The sequence below is a fragment of the Corvus brachyrhynchos genome, unplaced genomic scaffold (assembly GCF_000691975.1).
Source record: "Corvus brachyrhynchos isolate BGI_N302 unplaced genomic scaffold, ASM69197v1 scaffold152, whole genome shotgun sequence".
NCBI classification, from domain to species: Eukaryota; Metazoa; Chordata; class Aves; order Passeriformes; family Corvidae; genus Corvus; species Corvus brachyrhynchos.
Window position 1 is genome coordinate 1,967,619 of NW_008237447.1, and position 11,932 is coordinate 1,979,550.

The following is an 11,932-nucleotide window of genomic DNA, read 5'->3' on the forward strand; positions in this document are numbered from 1 at the left end:
GCCAGCTGTAGGAGAAGCTCCAGCTGGAGCTTGCAGTCAAGTCATTAGTCTCAGAGACAGCCTCCCTCCTGAAGGCATGGGAGGCTAGGCTTCATTAAGTCTCCTGCTCTTAGGGTTGTTTGCTAAAAGTGGTGGCTTGGAAAACTTATTTTACTCTGTGTGATGGGGAGTAACCTGCAGCAAGCACCTGCAGCACTTTTTCACTTGCTGCCTTTGCACAAGGCCTGTTAAGAGACCTGCCATCAGGGTCTCCCCGCAGAGAGAGACCTTGGCGCTTCCTCACACGCTTCCCTGCTCTCCTTCCCTGCCCTCTCTTGACCCATCTGCTGGCATTCTGAAGGTGCTGTCTCTCACATGTGGCTGAGCTGGTGGAGTTTCCCTGCTGCTAAATGGAAGGGTTGTTTGCTCCTGTCCCCCAAAGAAAAAAGTGTTCGTGCTCTCTTGGTGAAAACCAGTAACTCTTTCCTTGGGTCATTCTTTTTTCAGCTCATGTGGAGGTCAAGCATGGGGAGAGGAGTGTGTGTATGTTGCTAGGAATAAAGTGAGTGGGGAAGCAAGACTGCTTTTTTTGCCATGGCAGCTGGTAACTAGATCAGCTTAACTGCATTGTGAAACCACATTTTTAAACTGAATCTCCTGGGATGAGGGTGTTTTTGCCACTCTTCTCTCTGTAGAGAATCTGTTGCAGTGAGGCTGCTCTGAGCAGGTGCTTGGTGCTGAGCTAAGGTAACTGAGCCTACAGCAGTGGTGAATGAATGCAGTCCTTATGGAGAGTCCTTCATGGAACAGTTGAGGTTGGAAGGGACCTTTGGAGATCATCTGGTCCGAGCCTCCTGCAGGTTGCTCAGGATCATGTCCAGACAGTTTTGAATATCTCCAGGGATGGAGGCTCCGCAGTCTCTTTGGGCAGCCTGTGTGCAGTTACCCCTCACAGTTGTGGGTTGGTTTTGTTTGTTTGTTTAGTATAAAAAGTTTTTTCCTGTGCTTTCCAGCTGGTCAGTTCCCTCTGGTGCGTGGGCTTGTTCCTCCTCAGGGAGGAGAATCTCATCTGATTGTCCTTTTTACTCACTGGTAGTAGTACTGTGCTTAGGAGGTAATGACTGTACCTTTCTCCCTCCCAGCCTGGAAGAAATAGTAACATAAATGCTTCTGCATCCCCTTTTTTGTTTTGTTTTGCTCTGTTTTCCTTTCCAAATGCCAGAAAGCTCCTGTCCTCCCATTTGAAATGAGAGCCTTGGTGACAACTGCTGATAGTCTGTGTAGCATGTCAAACTAATAAATTACAGTGTATGCAGACAAGGAGTTCTAACATCTTAATTAGCAATAAAAAGGCAGCAGGTAGCTGAAGAATCTCCCTACATCTCTGTCTGTCTTTCAGGGATGCTGTCTTGACTGAATCACTGAAGTTTTGAGAGGCAGCATGTTGCTGCTGGTTAGTGAACAGGGAAGAATCCAGATGAGTTTGTGGGGAGGAAATGGAAACTGTCTGCTGTTATATGGCTGTACTTCATATTCCTGTGATCCTTTATGGTGGGATGGGTGTAGTGGGTTCAGTTTGTAACTGGGCAATTCTTATCTCATAGAAGGTAAATAAGTAAGTAATGAGTATTTTGAACCAAAACCACTACAGTGGGAAAACTATCTTGGAGAAATGCATGCTTTTAGCCAGTACACTTGACTTTGGGGATGAGTCAATTTGCTGCTTACTTGAAAGCTCTTTCTGCTGAAGGAGTGAGTACAAGATGGCAGCTTTGCCTTGCAAATTGAGTGTTCTCTCGTGCTAATGGTCACGGCTGAGGGGCACAAATGCTTCTTTAGCATGCCAGAAGGAAGAAGAAGAGATTGCCCCGGCTGCATTCTCTCCTAGATATTACACTTGTGAGCTTTTTTTTTAGTGTCATTTCTGCAGAGCTGTGTGCTCCAAAGGAGGTGAGGAGCAGGTGCAGACCCATGGCTAAGGATACAGCTGGAGTGCTGGAGAAATGGTGTTCTCTGGGAGGTAGGAGGGAATGTGCAGCAGGGCACTTTGTCACCAGCTCTTCCAGCTTGTCAATATTTAACAGATTGTTGTTAGGTTTCTCTCTCTGGAAGGTAATCAATTCGGGGTTAAGCAATTAATAAATGGCTGCCTGAGGCTTCCAGTTTGGAGGTGAAAAAGAGATGCTCTGGCCATGCCTGGAAGAACAAAGATGCAGGTCAAGGTTGTAGAGAAAATAAGGATGCTGGACTCCTAAGTGTCATCTGTACCAAAGCAAGGGAAAATCTGGAGTCACTTGGAACAAGGGGAAGGGCAAGAAACCAAATAAACAACTTCAAGGAGTGTGGAACGATGGGCCAAAACACTCTTTGGAGGTGGAGGGAGGTGCTTTATGTCTGTCCTTCCTCCCTGTGTTTTAAATAAAGAGAACGAGAAGCCTTGGTTTTCGTGAGGAAAAATAAATTTCAGGGAGGGTAAGAAACCAGGCTCTCCATGCATCAGAAATATTTTAAGAGATCTCATGAAAGAGAGGGAATTCCTTTAATGAAAGGCTGGATAGTAAATGCTGTTTCCTCTTGGCAAGGATAATGTGAAGGTGAGATTTGGGACTCTACACTCTTTTCTCCTGGGAGAGTATTTTAAGCATCTGGGATGTTATGAGGTGAATTACAGCAATAATAGGGACATTCTGTTCTTTAATATTGGAAGGGATTGCAGAGCGTGCAGGAAAATGAAAAAAGAAGTGACATTAAAACGTTATTGACTGTGAAACAAAATGAAGTTTCTTATTGTCTGAGAGTGAGTGATAGCACGGGGAATAATGTTTGACAATTCTTAGAGTGACCCTGGATGTTGAACATATAGGACTTGAAGACTAAAGAAGGATAATAAAAAGAAATACAGGGGCTGGAGGGCATAATGAACTATGTCAGAAATTTCCTACCTAGCTTTGAAGCTCCAAACAATTTCATTTCACCCCCTCCTTGTGATAGGCTGGGAACACATACCAGCTAAGGGGTCAGCAGTCCAAAATGCGTGTTGGTGCTTCATAGCTTTGGTACTAGAATGGCAGTGCTGAATCTTTTAGAGGTCTGGGAGCAGTACTGGAGACACCAGGATAAATGGTGTGTCCTTACATGTATTTTAAGAGCTAAAAGAACACAAGAAAAAGCACACATAGGAATCTTAGGAGACTTCACTTTTTGTGCAGGTCTGCACTAAATCTTACAGGGAGTACCTGTGGTGACAGTTTCAAAACTCAGGCTGGGGAGGTAGTAATGAAGCCATCACTGCTTTTCATTGGAAATTATAAAAGTAGGCATTGCCTTGGGCATTCCAGCAGACCACTGTAAATGGTGCTGTGTATTGTAGTGCTTAACCAGACCTGGAACCAGCAGCAGTGATACAAGTCACTAGGGCATGTATTCAGTAAGGGCTTTAAGGAAGAAGAAACTCCTAAGGATAAGGGACGAGGAGCAGTGCAAGTTAGAAGTACTGCGTGGGCACTCCAACACTTCCTGCCTGCATACTCCCAATATAAGCATAATCTGCCAGGGAGCTTCTGCTCGCGTGTTCTTCCCAAAGTGATAAGGATAGAGTATGTGAAGAACATGCTGATCTGAGAGGTGAAAAAGGGCTGCAAAGGTCATGTTCTGACCTTGGAGGAAGAGAAATAGTTGATTAAATGATTCACAGGACAAGCTCTACTTTAAGTACAGAAAAGAGCCTGTAGTGCTGTTGGAGCTTTGTGCCATTCTGGGGGGTTAAGTCAAAACTTTGGTGAGTACAAGGATTGCAGGTTATAAGGGATTCTTTTTTTCTCGGCATCTTTGCAGGAAAACAGTAAAACTGCAATAAGCAGTAGGTGTGTCGCACAAAGGTATTTGAGCCCCCAACAGTCATTTACCATTATGAATCTGAACCAGCAGGGCAGCCAGCTCAGTCTGTCCCTTGTGCACCAGCATGTGTTGTTACTCACCTTTTAAATGTGCTTCAAAGCCCTTGTGAAGTAGGGAGGCTGAGCACCACGAGCTCCAGAGCTCAGGGATCTGTGTGCAGAAGGACTGCCCAGCCATCCTCCTTCCTCTGGTTATTATGGGTATTGCTCCTTTTTTCTGACCGCAGGCGTGGCTGGCTAGCTTCTGGACACAGTGTACTTGGACTTTTCAAAGTAAAGCTGTACTAGATTAAAGAGTAGTTTCAGGCTTCGGTGCAGCAAAGTAACTTTAAATATACTTTCTGGTGGGATAATTGAGAATGATAGAACTGTAAGAGCAGGGAGATCTTGTATCATGCATCCCCTGGGACAGGTTCATCTCTGCCTTATGGTATCCTCGAAGAAAGTAAATGTCTATTAGAGGAAGCTGTAGTGTGAGATGCCTCAGTCTCACAAAGCAGTCTTTCTGGTGCCTTGCTTTCCTAGCTCCTGGGAAATGGGCATGTAGCTAGCTCCCATGACCAGTCTGAGTCTCTGCTTTCAAGTCCAAGCCTATTGTTTCTTGTCTTCACAGAGTCCAGTGTAGATAACGAATTATTCTTTCATCCTTTCAGCATTTTTAGAAGTTTAAAGGTTGTAGTAATACAGATGATCTGTGGCTCAAGAATATGCTGTGATGTTAAAACTAGCACATTTTAACGTGCCTAATTGTAGAACAGGGAAGGAGCAGTTAGAGCAATGTGACACCCATATAGGATGTAGTTTGCTTAAAAAACGGGGGGAAGAAATCACAATTCACACTGTGCATCTGCAGAATACCAGTGCCATAGTGGGGAAAATAAGGAAGTCTTCTGTCAGTATAAGGGCCAGATCTGAGAAGAACCAAAGGATGTAAAATGGCTCTGATCTTGGTGAGGGGGTTGGATGTCTGGCTGGATGCATAATTATAGCAGAGGTACAAGACCTCTTTTACAGTCAGAACTTGGGAAGCTAGTCACAGGCCACAACAATCTATGGTGATTAAAAGAAATGTCACCTCTTTCATATTTATTGAAAACATTTTTCTTAAAAGACAGTAAACATCTGCTGTGGAAGTGAGCCGCTGTGAGACAGAGCAGCGAGCAGAGCTGAGGGAAGGCAGTGTTGTTGGAAGAACAAAGAGCTGCTTTGGCGGCTCCTGTCTAGTTTGCCCATGCTTTGATATTCCCCCACTGATTGTGATATTTCCATACCAATTATTGTATAAATTGCTCCTGGCTGACCTCGCCACTTAGCCATCCTTAGTTGGCCCAGTAGTGGGAGGAATTTGAATGAGGAATAAATAGCTTTATGAGTTGGTTTAGGAAGGATGGTCCGTGTACTGGGAGTGGCAGGATGGTGGCAGGAATGGATGAGGAAGAGGATAGGGGATCGGGTATCCTTTTGGTGGTACCATTTAAACATTAAAGCAAAAGGGTGGAGAATAGGGACAGAGTTGTTCTGCAGGTGGCTCCAGCCAGCCTTTCAGTACACTAAGCTCTCTTGGCATGACAAAAAATACACCAAACAAAACACTGTATTTTCCCAGAATGAGGCTTTACAGTCTTGGGGGGGTGGGGGGGCTTACCACATGTTTTCTTCTGATAGCATTGTTTTTTTCCATTTTGCACGTGCCTTTAACAGGAGACTTCACAGAATAGCAGGTATGTGTTGCTTAAAGATTGTCTCTGTTTTGGCATTGCCTGGTGGGGCAGAGTCTCCCTCAGAGATTTTATTAGTCTTCAGCCTATGGGAAAAAAATAATGATGGCTTCCTGGGAGAGCGTTCTCAGTGGCAGGACAACGGTGAGCTTGGAAGAGCCTTCTTGAAATGAATTACTGTTTTGTGGGTATCAACCCTGCTGTGGAGGCCAGAGAAAAAGCAGGGACTAAGTAATGGGCTGGGTTTGGCAAGACCTGTCTGCATCCTCCTTGGGTGACAGAAGGGAGAGAGGAAGGGCCATCCCCTGGGAGGCCTCATGCATAAGTGAGACTGAAAAATTAATCTGAATTAAGATGGAATATGAGCTCGGAGGATGTTAACTGTCCCTGAGTAATCCACTGGAAGCAAAGGCCTGTGCAGGGTGCAGTGCTCCTGCTTTGGGGCAGGGGAGTGGGAGCGCTGAGGAGGGGTGATGCCACAGCCTGCAGGACACAGGGAGCAGCAGGACATGGGGAACAGCAGGAGGAAGTCTGCTGGCACTTGCCTCACCTCAGATGGCACCATCCCATGCATTGGAGTGCAGGGGCTGGCCGGGTGGTCAGCCTGGGCTCCTGCATATCCCCTGCCCCCCCCAGGACCTGCAGGAGGGCAGCAGTAGCCACAGCCTGTGGTGCACTTGCACCTGCTCTTGGGTTGAGCTTGCCTGGAGCATCCCTCAAGCTTGGAATTAGACACTTTAGCATAACTGCCCTTTAGCACTTATGTCTGAATTGTCTTCGTTACTGGGGACTTTCTGCCAGGTCCTGTGGTCTGCCACAGATGCTAATTTGTCATAGCCAAGTAGGATTTATGCATGCTCCCTTTCCCTTCTCTGCATAGGGGCACAAGCTCCCATGTCAGTTCTGAGGATGTTTTGAGGGAACCCATTCAGTTGTTCAGAGCAGAAATAGTCATGCTTTTCGAGAAGAAGCTGAAATGCTAAGGTTTTTAGCTTCTGTTGTAGCATAACCAAGGCATAGTGTGCAGACCAGATGTGACCCACGTTGTTGAAGAGTACAGTCTGTAATGACATGGGTCATGAAGGGGCACAAGGACAGCTGTACCACTTCAGAGTAAATCCTGCACCTTGCTCAGCATCATGCCTCAAAAAGCTGTAAGCAGGCAGCTATGCACTTGCAGCTTGTTTTGGGAGCCTTATGAACCTGATGTCATTTACCTATTTAGTAGCCCTCCTTCAAGTGCTTGTCCCACTCACATTTTGACCCATGTAAACTTTTTCCATACCCCCAATATCCTTTGGCAAGGGCATCCACAGATCTGCTGTGTGCAGCTGCAAAAATTGCCTCGCTTGTTATAAATCTGGATCTGGCCAGTCTTGGTTGATGGCCTTTGGTTTTTAAACTAGAAGAGATGATAAAGGGTCAAATTCTTGACTGTCCTTGCTATGGTTATGTATTTGTGAAAAAACCTTTACCAGATCCCCTTCAAGTCACCTTTTTTTTTCCCAGACTCCATTATTTTTTGACAGAGAAGCCATTCCCTAGTGTTTATCCTCATTGTTGCTCTTCTCTTGACACTTTCTCAGGAGCGCCTGTGAGTTGAACAAACAAAAGTGACAACAACAAAACCCAGATGTGTTGCTGTGTATTTGTGAAAGGGAGAGGGATCTCTTTGGAAGTGTGTTCTGTCTAGTAACTGTAGTCAAAGGCACAAAGTAATTTTTAAAGGAAATTTAGGATTAGTACTGTCAGTTATTGACAAATAGTACTTTAGAGCTTCTCAGTGAAGGAAAGCTGCTGTAAAGCTGCAGGGGTAGAAACATCCCCTCAAACTACGTAATCCATTTGGTGTTTAGCACTATTAGCCCTGTGCTTATAGAAGATATCTATGCCAAGAAGATATTTATATGAAGACCTTTTTAGTTGCTCTCTAGTGATTAGAAACGCACGATAATACTCATAAGAGCTCAAGTTTCTCCTTTGGATTAAACAACTACTGGCAATGATTATTGATATCTAAGATAACTACAATGGCTGTAGTGCCTTTGGATGTGGTGCAGACATGACCCGTATGGTCTGAGATGGGGAGAATATTTGTGCAAGAAGGCTCTTCGTCAGTCTGTCATGCGTTTTTATTTATTCTTTTAATCTGTCAATGCTGTGGCAGAGTTTCTGTGTGCTCAGGCATCCCCTCGTCCATTACACCCACCTGTCCCTTGCAATAAGCCATGAGTCAATGTTCTCAGGAAGATTTTGCACGCCTGTTCTTCTGAAAGGGACCTGAAGGTCCACCTTCTTCCCAGAGGGTAAGTGTTTGGCACTTTCTGAAATAGTGCATCTTCAAAGTACTTGAGCTCAGGCACCTGAAATGACCAGTTGCATGTGAAAAACCTGAGCTCTGAGCTCTGTGTGTGTCTCTGTGGAAAGGTCAGATCTTGCCCAAATTATCTGAGGTTTCTGTGAGGATACAGGTTTTGCAAAGACACAGTGTACTCAGAAGCTGAGCTGCAGCACTGCTGGGGGAGATGCCTGGCTGGCAGGGATGCTTGATGTTTCTTGCTCCTTTCTTTCTTGGAGAGGCATTGAAATCCTGGCTGTGGTGTGACAAGGGAGACTTGAGTGAGTATGTGACTCTGACATTGCATTTTTCTCTTTCCTTTTCCTGGCTTTTTGGAGCTGTTTCCCATGACATTTGCAGTGGCCCTGGAGCCTGCTGGGTGGGTTGGCATAGGGGAGGTGCAGGTACTGGGCATCTGAGGTCCCTGGGTCCTGCACTGTCCCTTGCTGCTTGAGTCCAACCACCTGGCTGCATGTCCCCTCTTGCCACTGCTCTTATCCCCCTGTGCACCTCCGGGGCCTGGGAGATGGGTGAGCTGAGAGCTGCCTGGCTGTTGTTTGGCTTGCTCCTAGCTCAAAAGGCTGTCAACAACAGCCCAGATCTGTAGGGGATAAGGATCAGGGAATGGCTTCCTCCTTATTGCATGGGATTTGCTGTCTTTTGGAAAAAAACAGATGCACAAACCTATAATTTCTTATTAATTTTAAAGTAGCACTTGGCTTGCTACCTCCTCCCTATCAGCCCTTGCGTTGTCAGTAAATTATATTGGATTTGCAATTAAAAGCCAGCTGTGTCAGTGCAGTACCAGCCAAATGCCACCATCACTGTCTCCTGGGCATCCTAAGGAAGGTGTGGAGCACACAGTTCTTCCTGCAGTGAGCTCTTCTCTCACTTTAGGAGGGAATGAGAAGAGTTTAAATGGGATCTCAGACACATTATTTTTGTTAATCAGAGCTCTTGCTCGCTAAGAAATGCAGTTCCTGTGTGTTGTGGATGTAGCAATTCCCAGAGCTTGCAAAATGCCAAACATCATGCAAAGGGTAACTGTTTGAGGACAACATGTACCGGTGGATGTCTGCCTCAGGCTGATTGTTTTTCTTGTTTCCTTTCTTGATTAAAATAGTTTCAGAGAAGTATTTCTGCTTCTGCTGTTTGGGTTTTTTTAAAGGTGTTGAAAAGCATTTGTGCCCAGCTGTGTTGGAGCAGGAGTTCACGGCCAGGCACAGGGAACAGCACTGTGGATGTGCTGCTCCTTGCCCCTCTGGAGATCTAGCCTGTTCATCCAACTTCTGAGCCTTTGTGTCTCACCTCTGGGACAGAAACCTGCTGCAAGTGGTAACAAAAGCCTGACTGTTTCGTCTTCTATCCATACTGGAGCTGGGCAGGACTTTCTCTGCACTGTCTTCCTTCTGTCCCTCAGCTTCTTAGGCTCCTGGAGCCAGAAAGGGAAACCAGGAGCTCTTTGGCTCTTAACTCTCTCTCACTTTTGGCTGCATTAGGAAGGTGCAGCAATCCAGTGCAAGAGAGAATAGAAGAGGAGGAATGTAGAAAGTGGGTCTCTTCAGAACCTGAAGGAGGACTCCAGGTAGAGTTACAATCAAGGTCCTAAAAGCTATTGACAAGGGAAGAAGGAAGCCCACGTTAGTGCTGGCCATGAGGGTGGTGAGATTTGACATCTACCAAAAATCTGTGCTGTGGGTCTCCAGTGAGCTTTGGAAAGTCCGATACACATCTCTGATAAAATGCTTTTTTTCAACCGGATAGTTGGAAAACTCCTATGTAAAAAATCCAGCACCATGGATTTTTATCAGGATTAAAAGCCTGATAAACAAAGTTGTGCACTTAGCTGAGAAATGCTTGAATGAGTGTCATGTGTGCAACTTTTAATTCCTCCCAGTGCATATTTGCCTTGTGGTGCAATTTTAATTGTCATTGCATGTGGGATATCTGTATGCTGTAGCAAGACTACATGTGCATACAAAAATTGGATTATGAGCTGTCTTTAGGTATGTAATAAAGATCTTGTCCTTCCTGCTGCTTTGAAAACAGTTTCCTTCAAAGGCTGTAGTATTTGCTTTATCCTTTGGCATTTGTGGGGTGAGAGAAGAGGCTGTCTGCACCCTAGATGTGTTAGTTGTCTCTAGCAGTATCTTTCCCCAGGATGAAGAGATTGGTACAGCAAACAGTGGGGGAGTGTTTGCCTCTGTTGTTCCTCTCCCTGCTTGTTTCAAATGTGCTAGCTTTCCCTGTCCTCCCCTTAAATCACATTATTTCATAAAGAGTAAAAAGAAACATAATTTGGAGCAGCAGCAAGCTGAGCCCAAGTTAATAGTTTGAATTGCACTCCATCTGTTCAGCTGCATGCCCTGATGGATGTGCTGAACCTATTTTTCACAATTTGTTTTAAGCTGCTAAGAACCATCTCTCCTGGCTCCAGTCCAGGCTGGCTGTGGAGAAAAACTTCATATCTGGACATCGATGTCCAGAGGTTTATTGAATCAATAAACCCCAGATTCAAGGCTACCTCTTCCCCTGCAAGATGCCAGTTTTTGAAAGGTTAAATTCTTCTCTGGACTTGAGCATTGTTACTGAAAATTAGAGGAGAGGGGGAAGCCCCCAACATACACACACACAGAGAGGATGAAATTTGCAAACGTGATTATGCAGGACCTGCTTTAAATCGGCTTATTGCTGTTTTATGATGGCAAGCAAGCAGTCACAGAAGCCAGGATTGGCCTTGCCATGTGTGCGTGCTGCTGGTAACTCAATAACCGATGAACACCCACCGTGGTCTCCAGACCTCGAGCCTTTGATGTAGCAACAAACAAGATAGATTGCTGTAATTTATCTGGCCCCTGGAGGGCTGTGTTGGTAATGTGCCATGAGCCCAAGGGCCAGCCATCCATAATCTGTGTAAAAATACAGCGGATCGCAGTCACCGTGCTGCGCGGCTGTCTTTGTTTTGTGCTGCGCACGTTTGCGTGTGTACGGCGCACGGTGCTGGGCCCTGACTTCAGCAGCCGGGGCACTGAGCTCTAGTGTAAAGTGCCCACTCCCTCCATTAACTTTAATTGGTTTTGTTATGTACTAAATGCACACCTTTCAGACAGGCTTGGGAAGGCAGTGCTGGAAACCTGATATTTCTCTGTGTGCCTTTACAAGTGTAAGAGAGAACGGAGAAGGTGTGCTGGGTTTGGGGAAAAAGAATGGGATTTTTGTACCAGCTGAGGCCTCTGGTGGGTTTGCTGATGGAGGACGAGTGCCTGGGGCATTGGAGTTGGGTGGCCCAGCAACTGAAGGGAGGGAGTGCAGCCCCCTGGCTTGCACAGGGGCCTCTCTCCATGGGGTGGTAAGAGTTGGAAAGTAAGAGTACTGAAAACAAAGACCTGTCACCTTGAGTTTCTGATTTGTTACTGTGTGGTGCATTGCCCTTTCATGCCTGGGTTCTTACTGCTTCCAAACAAGGGGTTTATGTTACCTCACTGCTGCTTCTTTCATGGGGTGTTTTTAAAACACATCCATTGAGTCAGCAAGAATTCTCCAGTGTGACTCGGGAGGGTGCTGGGCCAGAGCCCGATGTGCCAGCTGTAAAATGGGGTGTGAGGACTTGCCTGGTCCAGCATGGCCATAGAAAAGGGGTGGTAGGATGGGTGTATCTGGGTGTACGTGTGGGGATTGCCTGCTGGTCAGTAACCCTGGGCTCCTCTCCCCACAGGCATGGCATTGGCCCAGCGGCAAGTGACGGTGCAGGAGGGACCCCTGTACCGCACAGAGGGATCCCACGTCACCCTGTGGTGCAAGGTGAGCGGCTACCAGGGCCCGGCGGAGCAGAACTTCCAGTGGTCCATCTACCTGCCCTCGGCCCCCGAGCGGGAGGTGCAGATCGTCAGCACCGTGGACCCCTCCTTCCCCTACGCCATCTACACGCAGCGCGTGCGCAGCCGGGGCATCTTCGTGGAGCGGCTGCCGGGGGGCGCCGGCCTGCTGCGCAGCACCGCGCT

At 46.5% G+C, this 11,932-nt stretch overlaps 1 protein-coding gene across 1 annotated transcript in view; it reads left to right on the plus strand.

Annotated features, from left to right (window-relative positions):
• Positions 1-11,624: 11,624 nt before the first annotated feature.
• Positions 11,625-11,932, plus strand: part of IGSF3 (immunoglobulin superfamily member 3) — a 69,653-nt gene continuing 69,345 nt past the window's right edge. The window contains exon 1 of the mRNA XM_017731422.1: positions 11,625-11,904. Coding sequence (XP_017586911.1) covers positions 11,649-11,904 — 256 coding nt within the window. The 5' untranslated portion in view covers positions 11,625-11,648. The remainder of the gene's footprint in view (positions 11,905-11,932) is intronic.